Below are 24078 nucleotides of genomic sequence, written 5' to 3'. Positions count from 1 at the left end.
AGGGGGATTCATGGAAGGGAAGGGGGGCCTCCAGCGGCTGGCATTCCAACTCCTCCTTCCTCCTTAAGCTGGAGCCGGCGGGGCAGGCCTCAGACTGGGAACCATAAATCTCCCCCAGCCCGGCCAGGCTGCAGGAACGCTGTGGTTTGTGGTGGCAGGGCGGAGACCGGAAGTCTTGTATTTGTTAACAAAAATGGGGAAAGGCCGGGCAGGCGGCCTCCTCCTCCTCCCGCCCTCCTGCAGTCCTTGCCTTTCACGTACCGGGGTGGGGGGCTTGGGACACCAAGGTTGGGGGTGGTGTGAGACATCTCTGGATTGGTTCGGGACTCTTTGATTGTGGAACCCCTGTGTTTCAGCGCCTGGGCGATGCTGGGGTATCAGCACAGAGGCCAGGGCTGGAGCAGGGATGGGGCCCGTGTCCTGCTACCCCGGCAGGCTGGGTAACCAGCGCAGCTCAGTACACCAACTCCTTCCAACGTTCACAGACATGTCAGGACCTGGGAACCAGTCAGCTCCATTACCTTTTTTTTTGTTTTTTAAAGCAGCAGCCTGCCTTGCATGCTGTCCCGTGAATAAGTCTGTACAAATGTGTTTGGTGACCCCCTGGGACAGCCTGAGCAGTGGTCCCCAAGACACCCCACCCGGCCTTCTCAAAGGTCTGCCCCACCAGCTACACAAAATGGGGAGACTAAGGGTCCAGCCTCCCCACAACCCCCACCTCTAAAATCAACACCAGAAACCTGGCCCGTCCGCTGCCGCCCTCACGGGCCTTTCTGAACCACAAGCACGAGAGAGGCTATGTGCCTGAATGTGAATTCGCTTCAACTGCGTGTTTTGAGTGTGTGTTTGCGTGCACACACACGGGAACATATGGAAAAACAAGAGAGGGACAAGGGCTCGGAGCAGAAGGTGAATCATCAGGCATTAACTTGTTTCTGCAAAGTATCCATCAACTGCTAATAAACTCGTGAGCGCTGGCAATCTTTGAACCCTCTTGCTGAGGGAGTTGGGCTCTGACGGCTGCTACACCAAAGACCCAGAACAGCCACGTAAATAAAAACGCTCTGGCGTCCAAGTTTGCTGGGCGGGGGGGGGAAGAAGGCACTCCTCTGCAAGACACAGGGCGCCTGCCCTCCCCTCCTGCTTGTTGGAGGGGGAGTGTTTCAAACTGTAAGAAGTGCTATTATCCCCACTGGGGACAACAAACTGGCCTGGAAAAGAAGGAGTTGCTGGGAGGGAGGCTGAGGAGACCCTTGGCGTGGCTCCCCTGAAACCTGGCACCCTCTCCAGCAGAGGGCTTGTGGGGGTTGGGGGGGAGGAGGAAGAGGAGGGCAGGGGGCTGAAGATCAAGTGGCCCTTGTACCAGGCCCCCAGGGGCCAGGGGAAGCTGGGTGGGGGCTGGGGCCTGATGTCCGGACAGTAGTGGGGGCGGGGGGTGCATTCTGGTGGGTTTCTCTTTCATCTGTGCAGCCGCCAGTCCACCCAGCAATTTGCTTCCAGACATCCCCTGCAAAGAGCCTCTTTCTGTGGGGTGAATGAATGGCCCAGCCCAGAGAAACGGCAGTGTGCGGGTGTCCCTGGATGTGAACAAGGCCCCCTGCAAGCCCACTGAAAGTGCCCTAAGTAGGGGGTAGGAGGACCCCCACCAACCCTCCCATGTCACCCTGCAGTCCCCTGGCACCCTGATACCTCTTCTCCTTGCTGCTCCTGAACTCTAACCCTGAGCACAAAACAGGCTCTCACGCAAACCCTTCGCCAGAGGGGACACAGCACGTGTCGAGGAGCACAATGCAATACCCCAAACTGCCACTTTGGATTCCCCTCCTTAGCCCTGAACTCCTGGCATCTGGGCACATTTCTGGGAAGCCCTCAGCAGCATCTTTAGAGAAACACAGTTCCCTGAACCAGGCCCGTAGCCCACAAGCATCTCCCCACAAAGGTCTGTGCAGACGCTCAGCTCCTGGGGCTTCCCAGGTTTTGAGGTGAGGAGCCAGAAGGGCCTTGTACAGAAAAACAAGTCCCCCCACCTCATTAGAAGGACCAAGGAAGGGTCTTCATATCCTGGGGGCTGATACTGAATCTCCTCCAAAGGCACAACTCGCTGTCCCTTATTAATTTCCCTCAGCTTTTATAACCTTTTCCGGTATTTTCAACAACTTCTCCCTCCTCAGAAAACTGTACAGGGGTTTGTCTTAAAACTGTATTTGTGCATTTTAAAGCATCCAAAAGAAAAGCTGTGTTGTAAAAAGCAAACTAATCAGATGGCTGCTCACAATTTTTTCTTTTTATTACAGTGCAGGGAATTTTTGGAGCAACCCCAGAAAAGTGCTGAATCGGCCTAAAATTCCTTTAAGGTTGTTCCCCCCTACTTCCCAATTTCCCTTAAAGCATAAAAATCTACCCTTTAAGAGGAAAAGGGGGGAGGCGGTGTGGAGAAGGGGAAGGACTTTGCCTCGTGTTTGCACTTGCATTAGGGAAGACCACTTAACAAGGAGCTCCCTGCCTCGCACAAAGAGTTATTTAATTACCCTGGTCATGAATGAACAGACCAGACCCTTCTAGAAAGCCAGAGGCTCATGAATGAATCTCACGCCTGGAATGGTAATGGCACAGGGTGACCAGACCTCAAGGCCACACTGTATGTCAAGAGAGGAATTTTTTTCTTTAGTTGAAGATGTGAGGAGGTGATGAAGAAAAGAAAAATATGGAGGAACAGAGAAAAGGTCAAGGTCAGGGCCTCGATGGTACCGTGTCCAGTTTCCAGCTTAGGAAGGTGACCATAGGCCAGAGAGGCAGAGCTGTTCCAAAGCACCCCGGGGGATCCTGTGAACATCTGGAGTGAGGCCACCGCACGCGAGCTGAGTCCACACCCAGAAGGGGTGCTGATGGGGTGGGGGAGGGGCACCTGACTTTTCACAAGGATGCTCCTGGGAAACGGAGATAGCACAGAGTCACAGCAGCAGGCACCCACTGAGCCCTACGTGCCCACTGCCAGGGGCTGCAGGGGGCTGGAATGCTCTTCTCTGAGAGGCACTTGGATTATAAAGAAACTAACCTCTCTTATCCAACATTCTTGTTACCAACAGTGGGATGGGTCTGCGAGCCACCACCCTCCTCGACCCGCCCCCGCAGTGGTCCAGCGGGGCAGGTGGCTGGGGATGGAACCCAGGCGAGGAGGGCAACGGGAGGGCCCCCACGCAGGCCCAGCAGTACACCCAGCAACCCTGGGACGCAAACACGGCCACGCCTCGCCTCTCAGGTCCAGGGTCCTCCCTCCTCGGGACTCCCGGCGCCACCGAGGGTTGCCTCATCCTGTCCTCCCCCTAAGCAGTCATCCCAAAGGTTAACTAACAGCTCCCGTCAGCCTGGGTCCCCACCCTGGGCAGGAAACTGGCTGTTCTGAGAGCAGCCAGCCCACTCCAGAGACAGGGACTGAGATAATAGTGCCAACCCATCCCATCCAATCTCACCCCCAACACAATTAACAAAAAGTTTCTCACTGGTTTTCAGTTTTTGGGAAGCAAATGGCCAAAAACTAAAAGAAACACATAAACACTTGCTGTGCCGTCTGAGCTCAGTCTGGGTTCTGGGGTCAGCTCTAATTGGCCACGTTGACAACCTCATCCGGAACTCAAAAGATGACGCCAGAGCTGCTCCCCTAGACTCCGGGGGCAGCAAAGACAGCTCTGGGGGTTAGCACAAGCTCCCCATGGGGGCTGAAACTAACTCAAAATGCTTCAGGTTAACTCTCAGGTACCTGGCAAATGCTGAGATGAGACGCATCACCACCACCCCAAGCTCTTGCATCAAAGGGATCAAGAATGAATTCTGGCTGGAAGAAGGCAGAAGGAAAAAGTTGGATTTTTTTTTTCCTTCCCAGAGCTTGGCAATGAGGTTCTCTACCAAGGTGGCTGGACTTGGGGATGGGCAGGGGGTCCCAACAGCTCTCCTTCAAAGGTCAGGGCACTTCTTCAGATCCCTGGGCCCAATCTCCCAGCTATGGAGTCAGACATCTCCCTTCAAATCTGCCTCCCAAGGCTCCCTAAAACGGAGCTCCCAAGTAGTGGCCTCACTGGTGTTATGAAAATCTGCTAGAAGTCCGTGAGAGGTCCGGGCCTGGCCAGCAGCCATACTGGAGGTTCTCAACTTTTAGGCGGCGTATCACCTCGGAGGTTCTCCAAGTGCTCAGAAAATGTAGACCACACCCTACCCCACCCCCACCTCACCCCAAATGGGAGAAGGGTTCTGGGGGTGACACTTTACACCCAGTGGAAAGGGGCTCACAGAGAGGGGACCCCGTGAAGCTGCATGGTGTTAGCATCCTGATGATAACGGAGGGGAATTGAGGTAGGTGGAGGCAGAGCTGGGTTCAAGGCCAGAATACGGCCTTGTGTGAGCTGTGGGTGGGCAGCCACCTCAGGCCTCTAAAGCCACACCAGTCCTCTCCAAACGCCAGAGGGAAACGCCAGAGGGAAACGCCAGAGGGAAAAACAAAGTGTCCTTCAGAGCCCACTTTGGAAACGCTATGCCTGCTCTGTCCCCAAGTGTGGAATCCGGCTCCCTAGCACCAAGAAGCCAGGAGTGAAAAGACTTCTTTACCTATAAGCCGCTGCTCTGTGACCTTGGTCAAGCGGCTTTGCTCCGTCAAGAGTCACAGTCTGACCTGCCCATAGCTAACCGGAAGGTGGGTGAGGGGCCCCCTTTGGGCTCTGCTGGGCTCCGGCTCCACTCAGGGAGATTCAGTATTAAACAACACTGGTTCCATTTATTTTTACGACCTTCCGGAGAGTTAAGAAAATCACTTTGAGGATCAGGGCACATTTTTGCATTTCATTTGCAACAATAAAACAAAAACAAAACAAAATCCGAAGGAAAAGGAGATGGGAGTCAGATTTGGCCAGGTCCATCTCTAACCCAATTTTTTTTTTCCCCTAACTGCAAAGAGTTACAAACTTGCGTTCTTCCTGTCTCCCACCACTCATGGCCCCCACGAAGAAGTGAGTCCTCAGGGGAGGGTGGCCTGTATCACTACTTTATTTCCAATGCCCACCGGGCTTGGTGCCCTGAAGTTTCTCATTCGTCGTCACCCTCCTTCCTCCTGCAAACTCCCCGAGCTTACACACTTGGCAGATCCTGCTAGTCTCGAAGATTCGTGACTGTGCCTTAAAAATTGTGATGAGTAATCAGTTACTAGAAGTAAAATGTACTTCCTTGCTCCCCCACGATGGGCCCCAGCCCCACCCTCCAGAGCCCCTCAGATGGCCCCAGTCAGAGGGCCCCCAGCCCAGGGGTCCCTCCTAAGAGCAGTGTTTTGCCATCAGAGGATATAATTGAGGGTAGCGCCGGGCAGGGGCGGGAAGCCACACATATCAAAAGCTCCCATCTGTCTCGCCAGCCGGCTGACTCGGCTTCCTGTGCCCCAGCCTTCAGCCACGCAAATTATAGCGTGCACCCGGCTGCCTGCCTTCTGAGGAGGCCAGCTCTGCTGGGCTCCCAGAGGCCTCAGAGGAAGGGTGTGGACTCCCAGCCCGGCCAACTCCATTCATAATATTTACAGTAAATGGGCCTCCCTGGCTGTTGGTTAGTGTGCATCCAGCCTCATCCTGCAAGTCTGAATTTCAAGTCTCTTCCATCCCATGGTGCAACACTCAAGTCCTCACCCTCACCCCCCTCCCCACGTAGCTCAGCAGCTCCCTTCAGAAAGGGGGTTCACACACTTGCACACACAGGCCCCTCAGACCTGCACAGCTGTCACCTGCTCACCGACCTGCTCCCCTGGGGGGAGGATCCTGGCCACTTCCACGAAGACACTAAAAGGAGGGGAATATCCCACAACTCTCATCCACCCCCATCCCCACCTGCAGCGGGTCCTGAAATCGCCCCCAAATTCCGCAGGAAGATTCTCAACTGGGGGTCTGCAGCCACTCACAAACGTGAATCCAACAAAAAAAGAAACTCCTCTTAAAACCACCAGAAAGCCCTGCATTTTCTTCTTGTTACAGACCACTTGTAAGTTTCGCTGGCTAACACCTTCAAGAATCTTAACAAACACAGATGCAGAATAAGCCAATTTTGTGAAAGGACACAACCCCCAGAGGTGCAGGGCAGTTCTTTGGTCTGATTCTGCATGTCTGGAGGCTCTGCCGGAGCTGCTTTTGCTGCAGTCCTCGATTTAATAAAGCCTGGGGAGCCCGCAGTGACCCTCCAGGCTCCCTGCAAGGTATTCCAGCCCCAGATGCTGGCCCTGCCCCCACCCCGTTCCCCCCCCTCCTCCAGCTCAACTCTCTCTCTCTCTCTCTATATATATATATATATATATATTTTTTTTTTTTTTTTTCCTAGAGGGTAGAGAAACCGTCCGAAGATGTGGAAAAATCCAGACAGAAACAAAAGTCCTTTTCATCCCTCCCCTCCCCCAGCTCCCCTTGTTCCATAACAATTATGAAAACTGTTGGACGGGATGGCATTTTGAACGTTTACTGCATTCCGGCCAATAAATTCCAATGCTGGATCTGATGGAAAAGGCTTCCTCTCCGGCCAGCTCCCTGGCTCCCCGGCCCCCACCCCCCACCCCCCGCCCCAACTCATTCCCAGCCCTCATTCCTTCTTTCTTTACAACCCAACAGCAGGGCCAGGCCAGGGCTGCACTGTACTTGCAGGGAAAAACAACAGTTCGACAGAGAGGAGAGAGTGGACAGACAGTACAAGTTAATCATTACTTCTGTCTGCCCCGTAATCTAATCTCCCTGGCTTTGGCACACTCACTGCTCAGCCCTTTCACTCCCAAGCACCCAGGACACCTCCTAGGCCTGAACCCCCACCCTGCACTCCTCGAAGGCCCTCCCACCCTTAGTCTCCAGTCCCCCCACCCTGGACCACCCTTCTCAAGGGCCCCCACGGCTCTGTGCTGTGTGCCCCACATTTCAGGGGTCTCTGGGCCTCGCATAAATGTGGGTTCTAGTCTGGCTTGGATGACTGGAGAGCCAGGCCACCCCTCCTCCTCCACTGCACCCCTCACTCCACCCCCCACCCTCCCCGCCCCAGAACTCAGCCTCAAGCCCACCTGGTTGCCCCAAGTGATCTGTGATCCATCTATGCAGACACACAAGTCAGGATGGCCCTGCCTCCAAAAACCCAACACAGGATGGCCACGTGCCCAGCAATTCTACTTCTGGGGGAAAAGGCTCGTCTTCTAATCCTCTCCAGTTCACCCTGCCTTCTTGAGTACAGGGGATTCCATGGTGGGGGGTGCTGGGGGGAAGGACCCCAGGAAATACCTGCAAATATTGGCATTTTTCTAGGGGAAATGATCCTTCTGCTTTCATTCATTCTTGAAAGAGTCTGCAAACCAAAAAAACCTGAAGAACAGCAATCTTTTTCTTCACCAAAGGAAGGGGCCATTAGCTACCCACCACCTCAGCAATAGGGGTCTCATTCTCACAACACCTTCCAATCCAAGAACCAAAACTCACAGATCACAGGACACCATTCAGTGCTGCAAGGGGCGTGGGGACCAGGTCCACTGGCTTATTTTGTAGAGGAAAAAACTAAGGTCAGGGCAAAAATGGCTCTGCAAAGGCCATGCAGCCAGCTGGTGGCTGTGCCTCCAACCTCAGCCCAGAGGATGGAACCCTGGAGGGTGGGCACTTTCCTCCCACTGTAATCTCTCCAAACCCCTCCTGGGCATCTGACAAACGCTGGGCTGGGGGATGAGGGAGGCTTCTGAATCTCTGCAAGCCCTCCAGTGCCAGGTCTCTTCCCCAGGAAACACCTGCAGCGGAGCTCTGACTCTGATCCCACTGAGCTGGAGGTGGGGGCCCATCTATTTCTAAGAACTGTCCTGTGCACCCAGATCACAGGAGGAACACATCTCCTGCTCTTCCCTCCGGGTTACTGATTAATGAGGGGGAGGGGCCGCACTGGCTGCGAGGCTGCCCAGGGGCTGGCAAGGTCCCCAGGCACTTTCTGAGCAGAGCAGCTCCTTCTGGCTCTCTTGAGCCCCAGAAGCTTGCTGAGCCTACTGGAGGAGACCTGCCAACTTCAGCAGACCAACCGCAAGGTGGGAAAGGGCGACAGATATTTAAACTCCAGGTGGCAAAGGCAGATAGGCGAGCTTACTGACAGCACAGTCCTTTCTGGGCTTCGTCCTTTTTTGTTCCTGTTAACCCCATGTCAAAAAGTAAAAAAAAAAAAAAAAAAAAAGGCAACACAGAAATGAGTAAACACGAGAGCCACCAGTCCAGGCTTGGTGACCTGAGTCTAAAAGATAGAAACTCCCCATTTTGCAAGAGGGAAACTGGAGTTGAAATCTACCTTTCCCTTACTGTCTGAGAACAAACCCCAGGCCAAAACAGCTCTTCGGACTTGACACAGGAGCAAGAACGAATGAATGAAACCAGTGAACTCCCAAGAAGCCATCAGTCGGCCTCAGAGAACAGCCGGGGCAGGATGCATGCGAACATGAAAGCCCTTGGTAACTAGGTGTTAAATTACCTCGTGGAAACCCACCCGCAGGCGGGCCAGAGCCTCTCAAATCATCTGGGAACTCAAAAATGGACTTGACCGTCAGATTTTAAATTAAAAACCAAGTGTTGCTTCCTGAGATGGCCTTCATGAGAATCAAGCCCACCAGAGTTAGAAAAGTCAAACTCCTGGGCTTTGGAAACGTCCCACCTCCCCTGTGGCTGTAAAGACATAAATGCTACCATTCCAGACGTCCCCTGCCCCCACTTCGTGCTCAGCTGTGCTCCCAGGTACGGCCAGGGTCTGGACTACAACCCTACCTCCTGCTATTACGGGCTGTTATCTCACCATCAACAAGATGAGTGGGGAGCAGGGACAGACACAGAACAGGGGAGACAGACCTCTGTTTATCAACAAGCTTTTGCTTTATCTCCGCTCTCAACAGACTACACAACCAAAGCACAGCCCCAGGCCCGCCCCTGCACCTCAGCTGTGTCTTACAACACCTCACCCCACAGCTCGGACGCTGCCAAATTCTGTTCCAAGGACCCTCCACCTCACTGACTCCCTAACACCTTCAGACGGACAGTAACCCTCTGCAGAGTCCAAGAACTACATCCTTTGTGCTGGCAGAGCCTGGCACACAGTAGGTGCTCAATAAATCACCACTAAGTGATTGTACCACAGGGACATGCTGACTTCTCCCAAAGCAGTTGGTCCCCCACTGACCACCCCCACCACCACCCCAGCTTAGAACTGGCAGGAGGCGGCCTGTGTGAACCCACCTATTTGGGAGGGTGCCTTCCAGGCAGGGGTCAGCCAGAAAGGCTGAGGCCTGGCCCCAGGCTCCCTGCGCAACAGGAAGAGAGCCCCTGTCCTCAGCTCCTTGCCAGCCAGCTGCGGCTGATCCCACGAGGTGTTTCCAAGCCAGGCGCCGGCCAGGCAACCTCTGTGGGCTCACCACCTGCCCACAGCCTTCTGCCTTGGCGTCCTGCTTGGTCTGGACAGGCTACCCTCACCGAGTGTTCCACAATGCTTTTACACACCCCTAGGGCCCTTGTTGTGTTATGAAAACAAAACAAAGCCCAATAAGGAAAAAAAAAAAAAGCTGGCGGGGAAAGGAGCAAGCCAGCCACACACAAACCTCTTTCTTCCTGGTCTCCATCCTAAAGATGGCTCCTTGGCAGCCTGGGTCAGGGTCCTGTCCCATGTCCCGCCCCCGTCAGAGAACAATGACTGTCAAAGAGAGAGCTTAGAAACTCAGAGATGAGTAAAATGACAACTGTTTTCACACCCGGCACAACCCCACCTTCTCCACTGCGGGGATGCACAAACCCTCTTTCCGGGGGAAGCTGCTGGGTGACTGAGGGCCACGATACCCCCATGCCCCAGGGCAAAGCATAGCTCCCGGGCACAGCTGCACCAGGGGACCTCTTGTCTGCCACTTCTTTTCACCAGAACCCCAGCACTAGACACTCAGGAAACTAAGGCAGGGACTCCCTGAGCAAAAGGAGGCTCAGAGCTTGTAAATAAAGATAGCCCCAGACTTCCAGGTGTCAGGCACCGTGGTCAAGGGAAGCCCACGCTGGGGTGAAAAGGCTATGGGCATCAGTAGATTCCTACCTACCCCCTGCCCCCCAAAATATGTTTGTTTGTGTGTGTGTGTGTATGGTTTTTTGTTTTTTTTTTTTTTTGCAAGTTAAAACTGAGCTAATGACACAGGGTGGGGCTCAGCATCGAAGAAGACTGTGTAGCCAAACCAAAATTCGCTTCCAGCCAAGAGCTGCTCAGCCTCACCACTCAGGGAAGGAGGCCGAAAAAGTCAATAAAGATTCTTTAGTAAACCGGGAAATAAGGCTGCCGTTAACATTTCAACTGAAGGTGACCCTTCTGGTAAAAAAAAAAAAAAAATTTTAATAATAAAAATAACATAAAGTTCTCAAACAGCCTCTTTCTTAAATGAAAATGGCCTAAAAGTTCTCCAGAGAGTGGAAGGAAAAGAAGGGGCTAGGAAAGAAACAAAACAAAACAGAACCCGGCTGGCCTCCTCGCAGCCACTACCTTTCATGAACCACTTTTTTCTGGAGTTCTTCTCATAAAAGGAATGATGCAATTTCCTGTCTTGTCCCAATATTTCCTGTTCACTTCCAAGGTGAAAGTTATCACCCTGGTTTAAACAACTGCCCTAAACACCATAGAAAGTTCCTATTTCCGCGCAGTGCCCCATCCCAGTCACAAAGAACTCCTCATCTTAGAATATAAACCACGATCACTGTCTACACCTCTAACTGAGTCGGCTTTAAGAAAAAGCCTCGTTCCTCTCTATGGCAGCTGCTGAATCTACAGTCCCAGCTGGCCCAGAAAGTGGGCTGGAGTGCAGATCCCCACGGGGAGAAGCGGAAGGGGGCTGGGGGCAGCACCCCACCATGAGCCAATGTGTTTAGGTAGAGCGGCTGCCACCAAGGGAATGTTGCTTTCTTGGTGTGTTAGCCACTAAATTGAGAACTGTGCCTCAGCAGTTAATAATATCTTCCCGCTGAAAATAGCCCAGAGAGGAAGCCTGTCTGTGACAGTAGGCACACAGCCAGACTGGGCTAGCCATTCAGTGCTGAGCGAGAGAGACGGTTGGGCCAGTGGTGACCTCCCAGTGGTCACACTGTACAGTATCCTTTCGCAGGGCTCCTGCAAAGGCAGGGCTCCCGCGAGTCACTAGCCTCCTCTGCAGCCCTACAGCCTCAGCGAAGACGGCACATGGACCAGAGGCTCAGGCAGCAGGACCAGAGGAGGGGTCCAGATTGCCCAGCGGGAGCCAGGAGGACCCCAGGCTTTGGGAGATAGCCCCTGCAGGGCTGCTTACCAGACCCTGGGCTGCCCAGAGGAAAACAGTGTCCAAGGCAGAGAGGGAAGAAGGGGACTTATTCCCCTGCTGAAAGGTCAGCCATGGAACATGAGCCACAGGGAACTTTCCTGTCTCTCCTTTCTGCCACCAGCATGGAAAAGGAAAGGCTGAAAAACCACAGAGACAGGCCCTTGATCAATCTCCCCGACTCCCTGCACCCCACTCCCCCACCATGCGAGACCTGAGATGCTTTGGAAGTAAGTGTCTACCTCCAATAGCTCCCAGTGTTTTATCCTCCAGAGCCAGTGTTTCTTAGGCACTATCTAAATACCTGCATGTATTTAAAAGCTACCGTAGGTCACTATTTTTTAAGATTGTGGCAAGATGCACATCACATAACATTTACCATTAACGATACTGACAGCACCCGCAGAGCTGAGCAACATCGTTAGCAAGTTCCAGAACACCTTCACCATCCCGAAAGGAAACCCTGTCTCAGGTCACTTTTACAATGTCCTTCACTACAGCAAAGCCAGCAGGACGAAGGGGCAGAGTTAATACATCTTGTCAAATTCTTGCGGTTGTTTAGTTGCTAAATCAGGACCGACTCTTTGTGACCCTATGGACTGGAGCCTGCCAGACTCCTCTGTCCATGGGATTTTCCAGGCAAGAATACTAGAGTGGTTGCCATTTTCTTCTCCAGGGGTTCTTCCCGACCCAGTGATTGAGCCTACGTCTCCTGCCATTGGCAGGCCGATCCTGTACCGCTGAGCCACCAGGGAAACCCCCTACAACCGAGCCAATGTCTTAGCTGAGAAGAGGCTCAACAAGCAAGACACTCGAATTCTTCACCATAGGAGCACAGACAGAATCTGTGCACAGCCACCAAGAGAAGCCACCAGAGATACTGCCCATGGGAACAGAGATCCTTTTATCCTTTTACATCAGAGGCTCCCCAACTTGTCTGCACCTTGAAATCACCCTGGGAAGCCTCAAAAAACACTTGATGCTGGGATTGTGCCAGCAGACTGTGAGGTGAAAGACCCCAGGGGTCCTAACGTGCAGGCAGGTCTGGAGACCCCTGCTTGTGCCTTTTTTTTCCTCCCACTGGGTTAAGACGCCGGCTGTGAAGGGAGCGTCAATGCGAGCATTGTATGCAGGAGCAGCCTCGCGGGACAGTAACAGCAGCAAGAAGCCCAGGGAGCCCACTGGATCACGAATCCTTTGACATTTCTTCAGGTCCAGAGGCCGATAGCTGGGCTCTGCTAAGGCAAAGCCTACCTGGAGAGGGGGGGTTGGTGTCCCAGACTGTGGCCAAGAGATACACCGGAACCTGACCCTCACCTGACCCCCCCCCCGGCACCCCCTCACCCCCCACCCCGCCATGGGCTGGCCAGGTTCTGTCTCAGTGACAGGATGCCTGAGGCAGCAGCCCATCTAGTCTGGCTGGCAGGGCAGCCCCAATTTGCTCCAGAGACTTTAAATGCTGTCACCCTGCATTTAACTCCTGCCTGACTGCCTCATTCTCTCCAGGACAAAGGGAGTTTAACAGTGAGCCCTTCTCCAGGGCTGAGTGCATGACCTCAAGCCTTGCAGAAGAGGCCAAGAGTCTCAGCTGCTGTCTGTGACTGGTCTCCACTGGGTGTGCACCAGGTGAGCTGGCCTGGGCCTGAGTCATCAGGTTGGCACCAGGGGACGTGTGGGTCCCCAGAGATCCAGACTGTCACTCCTCACAGTGGCATGAAGGGAAGGGAGTGGGTAGATAAGGGGCTTGCTCACGGTCACATGGACTGCTCTGTCTGACAACCCCAAAGCCCATGCTCTTGGCCACGTAGATGAACTCAACCCACCCCCACCCCACTCCCCATGGCATTAGAGATGCCAGAGAAACCACAAGTTGCCTGTTTCCAGGCACAGGAAGGAGACATTAACACACACACACACACACACACACAGGCACCCACACACCCACAGGCACCCCCACACACACACACACACAGGCACCCACACACCCACACACACACACACCCACACACACACCCACACACACACACACACACAGAGGCACCCAGGCCAATTTCCCAGTTTGCCATCACTGTTCCCAACCAGACAACAAACGCAGATGAATAACGTTCCTTAAAAACAGGATGGAACGCTCTTGCCTAAGCTACTTGGTTTGGGCCCAAGTTGACGGTGGATGGAGCCAGGACCACGGTTTCACATTATCCAGGTGTTCTTGAAGACTCTCGTCTGAGGCTCTCAGAGACGCCAGCAGGCATCAAAGAAGAGGAAAGAATTGTTCCTGGAATGGATGCCGGCCTAAGGGCACTCCCATCACCCAGAACTAGAAGCGATACATGGATCTGAAGACCTTGGCAAAGGAGCAGGCCTCCCCTGAGCAGATAGAACCGTGTCTCCAATGAGCATGGTTTTGCACAAGCAAGAGAGGGTTTGCTCAGCACCCTCCCCCAGACACATCTGTGCTAGGTCTCCACTGCCTCCCACCTCCCTCCTCCAAGTCAAAGTTGCTCAGCTGTGTCCGACTCTTTGCAACCCCATGGACTATACAGTCCATGAGTTTTGCCAGAATACTGGAGTGGGTAGCCTTTTCCTTCTCCAGGGGAATCTTCCAACCCAAGGATCGAACCCAGGGATCGATCGCCTCCCACACTGCAGGTGGATTCTTTACCAGCTGAGCCACAAGGGAAGCCCAAGAATACTGGAGTGGGTAGCCTACCCCTTCTCTAGCGGATCTTCCAGACCCAGGAATCAAACTAGGAGTTTTTCTCCATTGCAGGCAGATTCTTTACCAACTGAGCTATCAAGGAAGCCCTCCTCAAAAGTGGCACCGTTTTTGAAGTTTTGCTTGCTTGCCAAGTTGTTTCAGTCGTGTCCAACTCTCTATGACCCCATGGGCTGTAGCCTGACAGGCTCCTCTGTCCATGGGATTCTCCAAGCAAGAATACTGGAGTGGGTTGCCACTTCCTCCTCCAAGGATCAAACCAGCATCTCTTAACACCTTTTGCATTGGCAGGTGGGTTCTTTTACCACAAGTGCCACCTGGGAAGCCTCATTTTGAAGTTTAAATGACAGATGAACGACGCTGGCCTCTTATCTCTGCCCTTCACCAGGGAGGCCCAACCAGCTTCAGACATCAATATATGATGGGTCTGCAGCTGAACAACCTAGAGCTCACAAGTGAGGAGGTACTCCTTCAACACCCCCACCTCCCCGCCCCAAATCAAGACAGCAGACAAGCTGAATGAAAGCTCCCCCACCCCCCAAACTGCAGATGGAGGCTGCAAAGATGACCGTTTCAAATGCATGCTTTCAATTACCAGTGATACAGAGAAAGCTCTGCAAGTAAATCCTTTCCATTTCCACCACCAAGCTGAACCCAGAAGCTTCCCATCGATGTCAGACCTCTCCAAGGTGGGGACGCCTGGTCCAGGATGCATGCCAACAACAGAATTTGTTCTACACGTCTTTCAAGAAGTACCACACCTACGATCACGATTCAGAACCAGTCCATAAACACTCCCTGGGCCCCAAGCACACATCCTCAAGGAGGAGCTGTCTGTCGTTCACCAACGCCCGTGTGAGAGGGACCCAGGCCTACCCAGAGCCTGCCCAAGGGCATCTGCCCGCTCATGTGTGTGTGCACGGGATTGTCTATCTGTATGTCTGCAGCCCGCACACACGCGTGCACGTGCGCTTGCACACACACACACACACACACACACACACACACACACACACACAACCAGCACCGAGCAATCCATCTGTCTCGAAGAGCCGGCTGTCAGAAATGAAAGTACAATCTCCTGGAACCGAGTCACAGCCTTCTAAAAATGTGTGCCGTTTTCCCAGACTGAGGAAACTTGCAGGGGTGGGGTCTGTTTCGCCGAGTCCCAGAGGCTCGGGCCTGTGTCTCACCGGCCAGCCCCGTGCTGCGCGGCTGGAATTCCAACCTGCAGCCAGCGGGCCGGCTCCCAGCGCGCCTGCCCGCCCACTCCCCTTCCTCACAGGAAAGGGAAGGGCCAGCCTTGGAGTCACCCCGGCATCTCAGGAGGGGCGTGCCTTCAGGCACACCCCCACCCCCACCTCCGAGGCACCACGTTTTCACACCACTGTTTTTTCTTTCCCTTCTTCCCCTGCCAAGAGAATCAAGCCCTGGCTCCCGCTGCCGACCTTCCTCCCACCCTAAACTGAGCCCCATTCATTAAGCCCGCTCTCAGCCAGGGCAGGACAGGAAGGAAAACAGCAGACGGGGGCCTGTGAAAGAGACACTCAGAGAGGTGATTTCCAGGGGGAGGTGGGGGCAGGGGTGTGTGGGCGCTTTCCCTACTCCCACCTTGATGCCCACTTGGCCTGGCCCTCAGCACAGCAGGCACACCCCCCTCCAGCCTTCTTTCTTCCCCTACCCAGCCCTGCCTCATTCAGCCAATGCACACCCCCCTCAACTGGCCTCATCCTGGCCACCGCCACCCCTACCACCCCCCATGGAAAGATCAACTTCTTTGAAAGGAGGAGGTTTGGGCATACTCCATTTGCAAAACCCACCACCTTGGACCTGGGCCACCACAGTCATCTTTTGCCGGGGGGCGTTGGTGGGGGGGGGCGGCGGCGCGGCATTCTCACTGCAGAGATGGGAGCCCTGGGTTTTCTCAGTGCCCATCACCTCCCCTCCAGATACCCCCAAACCACTGGCAACAACCCAAGAAACAGTTTCTTCAATTTCCCCCCACAGCACATTATTAATAAACTGCTCCAACTCTGAACGGAAAGAAGAAAGAGCTCAAACTTTGAAGCCTTGGGAATTAGTAAATCAAGAGCTAAAATTCAAAACAAATGCTCTTTCATGTGGAGGCCCCCCCCATCACTTTTTTTTTTCTTTTTGCAGTTCCCTTGAACCATGCTAGCCCTTCAGAGACAAGCACTCCTTCCTAGCAGCTCCTCATTCATTGAAATGGCTGCAGTTACTATGGGGCTGGAGGCCGGGGGGTTCATTATTGCTTTACCCCCAGTTTCTTTCCAGGACTAGAAAAACTCTTGGAAGCCCACCCATCTCAGAAGGGGCTACACTGTCACACTGTTTGGCTCTGGGGCCGGGAAAGGAGGCTGGTGGCCCAGGCTGGTCGTCACTTCCTCCAGAAGAGGAGACAGACAAGATGTTATCAAGAAAACAAACCTTCTGAAAAGCCCCCTTTCAAAAGCTACCACTTCCCTTGCTTATTTCATGTGGTTCGGAGGGGCTGGGACTCCTGCACATTCAGGATTTAAAAAATAAAACCGTCTAACAACATCCTGAGTGCACGATTTCACCCAGACCCTTTCCTCCTCCTTGGCCTTCTTTCTTTCCGGAACCCTCTCAGCCTTAGAAAGCAGAAGAGACACAACTCACACATTCCTGTATGTTCTTTCCTCCTCCACGGCCACGGTCCATGCTCATCCTCACGCCCCCTAGCCCCCTGCCCTCTCTGGGTTCCTCTTTTTTTCCTGCTCAGCTCTCATTAGGAGCTTTGAGTAAACAATACCCTCTGTCTCAGATAACAGCCAGAGTATATACTGTGCTAAAATCAAAACAAACAAGGGTCTCCCTGAAGACATTCTCGGCAAGATCAATTCCTGCAGCGGGAACTGGCTGGGAGGAACAAGACTGAGTGGCACTTGACCAGTCAGAAGTCCCCTCTCAGAAGCCTTTACAGCTTCCATCTGCGCTGCCACGATCCTACCCACATGAATGTCCCAAAGGCAAATGCCCAGAACTCTACTGGATCTTCTCTTTTCTCCCCTAGATTACTTCCCCTCTTGTTTTAGCTAGTTGTTAGAAAATCCTGTGATGGCATGCATACTGGGGTGGGAAAAGCAGGTGGAAACAGGACGTCTTTAGAACAAAATGGAAATGTCTCCCACTTACATTGGTAATGAGCATCTCCAAGTTTATCACTCTCTTCTCCCGTCTCTCAGCGACAAGGATGCTCAGGCTACCCAGTGCCCCTCACCCAATTCCATAACCCTCTAGCCGGGGCAAATTTCAGGCCCCTCGCTCACACCTGTGGGCCCTGAGGGACACCTTCCCCGCTGGCTCAGTGTCAGCGCCTGCTATCTGCAGTGACCCACCTATCCATCCCCAACACACACTGTAGACTCCGGCCGGAAGCCCGACCGGGAGGCAGGATGGGCAGAGAAGCACCGAGGTCATCTTCTCTAAAGTCCCATCCTACACCCAGGATCTGTCTTCTACAAGCTTCCAAAAGGTGGATCCCTTCCCTTCAAGGCACCTGATGCACTGAGAGAAAAAGAAGAGCTTAAACCCAAGAACTAAGAACACCAGAGGCACCAAGCAAAGCCCCTCCAGCCGGGAGCTGCGTAACAACAACTGAGAAACACAGCCCACACCCAGGTGGCCCCCATTTCCACATCTATGGGGTGGGCCCAGAACCTCGAGCTGAAGGGCGACGGGAGTCAGCGCAGATACGTCCAGTTTAATGCACATAAAAGCGTGGATTAACTCCAGACCAGCTGGGGTGGCAGAAGGCCACCTCCGGTCCTCCAAAATCTCTGGTCATTTCAGGAGGCCTTGGAATCCCCGGGAAAATAAGAGAAAAGCGTCTCACCTGAAAGCCCCCCAGGGGCCAGATAATTCGTTCCCCCTGTTTCAGCGGAGGAAGGCACAGCATCTGGACAGTCTGCTGTGGATTTGAGAAGGAGAGAGAAATAAATACACAAATAAATAAATAAGTACACCAAGATTAATTTTTAAGCACATTCTAAGCAGCATTAAAGAGAAACCACACATTCCAAACAGCTGACTCCCAGCCGCGATGCTGATTATTAATGCGCTGCTCAGGCTTTGCTACCCATCATGAGACAGACCACAGCACCTTGTCACCCGTCTGGGCTCCGGGCAGCCAGTTAATCATTCGTCAAGTCAGACTCGATCACAGACTGCTGGAATTTTTTTCTTTTATTGCAAGTCCCCCATTGAGGAAACCAGGTAGTTCCCAAGGTCAAACAAAGGAAGCCCAGGTTCTTCTCTCCCAGCCACCTTTCTCGGGGCAAGATCAAGGGCATGGCCTCTCTGCTTGGATCCAGTGGCCCTCGCCACCACTCTCACCTGTTTACAGACAGACTTCCCAGTTCTTTAAGAAGAAACGGGCGTTGGGCTGAAGGAACTGCGTTTCCCTTTCTAATAGAGGCAGAGTAAGTACAAGAAAATCTCAAGTACAACTCAAAGAATCTTATTCATGTACGCACCTGGGTGAAGCCCCCTCAAGTCAAGAGAACAGAGAATATTCTCAGCAAGGTTCCCAGCTCCTTCCAGAACTAATCCCCAAACTCCCCATGTGTGGAAACCTTCCCGGGCAACCCCAGACCTGCAAGGCTCCCTGCCCTCTGTCCCTATAAAAATCTTTCTGGCACGCAGCACTTGTGGAGTTGCCTTCCGCGGTCTTTCCTGCTCTTTTACCTTCAGATCCTGTCTGCCTGAACTAGTCTATAACCTTCTCTTCAATGTCTTTGCCACCCTCGGGTGCTCAGCATAGTGACCTAAATGTTAATGAGGATAATGACGATTCCAGCTGAGAAATAGACTCCACAACCTCCCTCCAAGCAATTAAAACAAAAAATAATGGCTATGAACCACAACTAATTAGTCCCATGAAACAAAAACACACAAGACCCCATAAGTGTATCGGGCATCACTGCCAATGCCCAACTTAGGAAATCCACAGAGAAAGGCCAGCTCAGGAAAGGAGTGTCCTGGCTCCAAAGCAGTCACACCAGATCAGATGGTGCAAATCCCAGACCTTCCTTCTCCAGGTCACTAGCAGGATGTCCATGGAGTGTGCATTACCAGTTTCCCACTGGAATCGCTTAGCCAAGACGGCAAATGGAAGCCAAGGCAAAGAGGTGCCCAGAGGCAAGGAGCCATGGAGCTCTCTAGGGACCCAGCAGCTGTCTCCATTCCCTGGGTAAAAAGGGGATGGGGCTGGGCTTACCCCCTCCCACCCTACCCCAAGTCTCAGGTTCTCTCTCTAATCCCGCTCTTGCATTCTCTCTCAGGTTGGAAGAACAACTTTCCAAGAATTCTTCTCCAGAAGAGAAAGGCGGGCCGAGGAGTGGCAGCATCAGTCAGGGGAGACAGAAAAGACCATGTGGGTAATCTCATTGTATCAGGGTAAAGATTAATGCTGAACAGGAATATACAGTGTTACAGGATACACTTAATCAAATGGAAAACAATAGGGGCAGGCAGGAAATGGAGTTGCTGGTTAAAGAGTGTATACCCTGCACTTTCCAAACTACTCCGATGGCCTTCACCCTGATGGAGAGACAGGCTCCCCCCGACACGGAAGACACCCCCACATTTAAACATGATTTTGGCCAGCCCCCACAGCCCCCAGCTCTGGCTGGCTGAATCCCAGGGGCAAGGTGTGTTTCAAAGGAAGGGCCCGGCATCTCAGGGTAGAGCTGGGACCGCGACCAGGGCTGTCAGCTGGTCTCAGATCAAAGGTAAGCCAGCTCCACACCAGCAACCACAGCGTTTCTATGAAATGGTGCTCTGCTCTTTGTGCAGTGCCTTTGATCTTAGGAGGGATTTACAAACATTAATTAGGTCTCCCTACCACCTCTGTGAAGGAGCAAGGTATACCTGTTTGACATGCACCTAGGTAAACTGAGGCGTCACTGAGTAGCCCAAGGGGCCACCCGGTGAGCTGGGCCCTACCCAAGGGTTCAGCCCTCTCCTCCCCAGCAGGCCTCACTCTCTTCCCTGCAGGTAGTCGAGCTGAGACAGTCTTCAGCATCATCTGGGTCCTGCCAGGCTAGTGAAGGGCCAAGAGGCCACACCTCCGTCTCTCACCCACAAAAAAAAAGAGCTTCGCTGCGATAGCTCTCCCAAGTCAGGGTGTCAGCTTCTGCTGTGTCACCTGCTCCCCAGAAGTGCTGGGTTCTGTGGGAGACTCATTTCCCTCTCCCAGCAGCAAGAGAGCCCTTGAAGACACGTGCCTGGAATGAGCTGCTGCAAGGGATACGGTGACAAAGCTGGGGACCCCCTCTTCTCTCAAAGAATGGTTTCCCAACAGCCAGCATCGTCTTGTCAACTTAGTTCTGAGCTTCCTTAAGTATCATCTGGCACAGAGGAGTCCCCCCGCCCACCACTATACCCTAAGCTCTGTCCCAACCCACAGCCCTGGTTACAGAAGGACAAACCGGTGCATTGGAATCATCAATGCATTTTAGGCAGGCATATCATCAGGCCTGTAGAATGACTGAACAAATGAAGAAACCAGTAAATGAGTGAATGAATGCATCATCTAACTGCTTCGATCATTTCTAGATTTAAAAACAGGCCTGGAAAAGAGTGGCCTGAGTTGAAAATGTAAGTGCAGAGCAAGGTCTCAGACTTCTCAACTAGGCTTTGGAGGCCTGATCTGCCAAGAGGCACTGGTCACTGGGGTCCCCGGCCTAAGCAAGGCACATATACCCAGCAACATCAGCCCCCTCCTACCCCAAGACATTCTTCAAATAGTTCAGACTTCAGATACAGAGGAAACAGGAAGCAGAGCCCACACAGCATCCCCACTCCATAAACTGGGATCTCATTCTAATAACCTGCTCTCACCCCTGGTATGATAAGGGTGGAGAGGTGCCATGACTTCTGAAAGCCTCATGTCACAGACACCTTGCTCCTTCCTTCAGCCATGGCGAGCACCCCTTCTCAGAAAATCCTGCTGACTTCGAAGCAATCAGGTCTACCAAAGTCAGGCCATTCCAGAGGCCGCAGTGGCGCGGCCTGAACCATAGCAAAATGGAACTCCCAACTTCTGGTCCTGGCATTCGCTCAAAGGCTTCCCTGGTGGCTCACTCCATAAAGAGTTCGCTTACGATGCAGGAGACCAAGGTTCGATCCCTGTGTCAGGAAGATCCCCTGGAGAAGGAACTGGCAACCACTCCAGTATGCTTGCCTGGGAAATCCCATGGACAGAGGAGCCTGGTGGGCTACAGTCCATGAGTTGGACACGACTTAATGACTAAACCACAACCACCAGTTCCTCCAAAGGCTGCAGGGGGACCAGGCCCCAGCCCCTCCCCACCACCTCTGCCCATGCTGGAGACTTTGCAGAAGAGATTCCCTTAGTTGTGCAACTGGTTAAGATTTTAATAACGTTCCATTGTAAATCTTATGGCTGCTTCTCACCTAGTAACCCAAGGCCAAAAATTCAACCTGGACTCAGAAACTTTACAGTGAGAGCAGCTGATCTAAATTCCGCAGCCAAATACTCTCCGCAACGTACAAGGCAAAGAGAAACCTGGGGCAGCATCCCATCTGTGTGTCTGACCTCAGTGCCCCTGGCCACAGCAGCCAGCAAAGCCAGCCCTGGCTGTCCTCCAGTGTGTCAGGAGACATGGGGGCTTCACCTATTAGCACCCTCATGTCCTTACAGCAGGACGGTACTTTTCACTCCTTTTTTTTTTCTTTAATTTCAGGGTTTTCTGGGCTGGGGGCGGGGGCTACCTTTTTGTTTGTTTTTGTTGTTGTTGTTGTTTTATTTTTACACAAACATTTCGGATGAGTAACCAGCTGTCTGAGTTTCCGACTGGCAGGTTAATCACTTCCTATTGGCTGATCTGGAGAACTTTTCTCCCCCTTGGAATGGGGCATTCCTGTCTTTGTGGCTTCTCTGTTTACACACATTCTGCTACCTAATGTCAACACTTGCTAATGAATAAATATATCACTCCATTCGCTGAAAATGAGGTCCTGGCCTGAGATGGTGACTGCTTGAATCCGGTGGACGGATCTGTCCCACTATCTCTGCAGGAAACCCAACAGAACGTGGGCCTTCTTTCCTATGGTTATAGGAAGTTTCTCTCGGAACAGTTCCTCCAGTCGTCTTTAACCCTGGGGCCAAGATGACTGGCCTCTCTCTCTTTTAAGGAAAACCTCCACATTTGAAGCCTACGAAGGGAAAACAAAAAGCAGGAGAGAGAGGGCCCCTTGGAGAACTAAGCTCATAAAAGAATTCTTGAGCCTTGATGCCAAAAACCCAGTCAAGTTACATTCTTGGAGAAAACAGACCTTGGTAATCTCAGTTAACGTTTGTTACAAATACAGAGCTGGTTTATCTCCTCATTAATGACCATTTATCTGGTGTTTTGTAAATCGAAAGCAAAATATCATATGCTTCACAGGCCACTTATTAGACAGGCACCAGGCAAGCAGCAACGCCTTCCGACTGGAGGGAGTGTGGAGTCAGGGAGGGCTGGCTGGAGACCACGAGCTTCTCTTACACCATTCATTAAAGTATTTAATTTAGGACAACGCCCCAGCAAAACTTTTAATTAGTGGGGGGAAAGGCCCAACAGCCAAAACTCATGAGGCGGAAGGACCTGTAGAATTCCAAGAGGGAAATGGGGCCCAACCCTTCATTTCTCCTTCTCCCAGAACCCTGGCAAAATAAGACTGTCACAGGCATTTCTCAGGCACCAGCAGAGACCACAGTTACAACTCAGACTTGCAAGCACAGGAACCTCCCCCCTGTAAGAAGCGGCTCCAGGAAACAAGGGCCCATCGGAGCTGCCTCCCAGCTCTGCGGTTCCTCCTCCCTCCTCCCCTGCACCGCCAGCCAGAAGTTGAATGCAGACAAATGCAACAGGGCTGGTGCCAGCCTCAAGTGGGGCTTCTGCCCTGGCCGAACGCCATCCAGTGACAAAGCGACAGGCAGGCAGAGCTATGCTAAACACTTTTATGGCCCCCACTAGGAATTCTGAGAAAACTAGGAGGGGGGAAGGGGACTGTTGCCTTTACTCCTTAAATTTTCTATTCTCTTGCCCCAAACCGAGGTCATCTCTACACTTTTCTAAACCAAGTCTTCCTTCCCATCAGGCTCTCCAATCTCCCCACTGATACTTCTGGCACTCAGAGTCTCCCACGTTTCCCATCACCCTGTCCCATTTGGCTCCCTAGACCTGCATGGACCAGAGTCTATGCGCTGAGTTGAACCAGCTTGGGTTATGGAGTGCAAATACAAGAAGAAAAGGAACAAAATGGAAAGCATACCTAAGAAACATCTTTGCAAAAAGAAAGATATATTTGTATACACACACACACATTACCTCCAGCTCCAGTCACAACAAAAAAAGAAAAAGAAAAAAAAAATCCACTAAATTGCTAACAGAGGAAACCTATAACCACCTCAGGGCAAGTCCAGAGTCTCCCCAAGCCGCTGCCTAGACACACAAATCCGCGTTCTACAGCCTCCATTTCTAACTTAAGACAGGAAGGATATTTTTAAAATCAGCTACTCACCAGTTGGTTTGAGAAAATCCATCGGGTATCTGGAGTAAGGAGGAGGGGGAGACTCTGGAATTAAAAAAGAAAGAGAAAATAAAGGCTGAGCCCTGAGAGAGAGATAGAAACTTATGATAACAGAGGCATTCTTTTAGCCCAACTGTTTGTCTTAGCTGTGGGGGTTGGAGGCAGGGCCGCGAGGCGGTGATTGCCTTGATATTTAGCTGTCAGATAAACAAAAGAGGCCGCCTGGCGCCAGCCTCGGCGCGGCGCTCCTCCACGTCTGCGGCCACCGCCGCCGCGCTCGGCCGGCCCGGCTGCAAACCGCCGGCTCGGCCGCCGCACGTCGCAGTTCACGGGGCGGGGGTCGACGAAGCGCCCCCCCTCACTTCGCGTCCCAGAACTTCAGACCCTGCTCCCTCCGCCCATCGCCCCGACCCGTCCCCCCGGAGCGCAGTTCATCTCCGCCACCGCCGCT

At 52.8% G+C, this 24078-nt stretch overlaps 1 protein-coding gene across 3 annotated transcripts in view; it reads right to left on the bottom strand.

Annotated features, from left to right (window-relative positions):
• The window catches only part of SMAD7 (SMAD family member 7), a 49150-nt gene that overhangs the window by 23401 nt on the left and 1671 nt on the right, over positions 1-24078 (bottom strand). For 2 of the 3 annotated variants that reach the window (XR_005725181.1, XM_040264521.1), the window contains exons 2-3: positions 23619-23672; positions 17923-17997 (exon numbers count right to left, since the gene is read on the bottom strand). Coding sequence is in view for 2 of the 3 variants with exons in the window: in XM_040264521.1 (XP_040120455.1) it covers positions 17923-17997; positions 23619-23672 (129 nt within the window). In the remaining variant the exon portion in view is untranslated. The remainder of the gene's footprint in view (positions 1-17922; positions 17998-23618; positions 23673-24078) is intronic. The other variant, XM_040264522.1, reaches the window with a different exon arrangement.

The sequence above is a fragment of the Oryx dammah genome, unplaced genomic scaffold (genome assembly GCF_014754425.2).
Source record: "Oryx dammah isolate SB20612 unplaced genomic scaffold, SCBI_Odam_1.1 HiC_scaffold_22, whole genome shotgun sequence".
Lineage (NCBI taxonomy): Eukaryota > Metazoa > Chordata > Mammalia > Artiodactyla > Bovidae > Oryx > Oryx dammah.
Note: the sequence above shows the minus strand (reverse complement) of the source record. Positions and strands in the feature narration are given on the sequence as shown.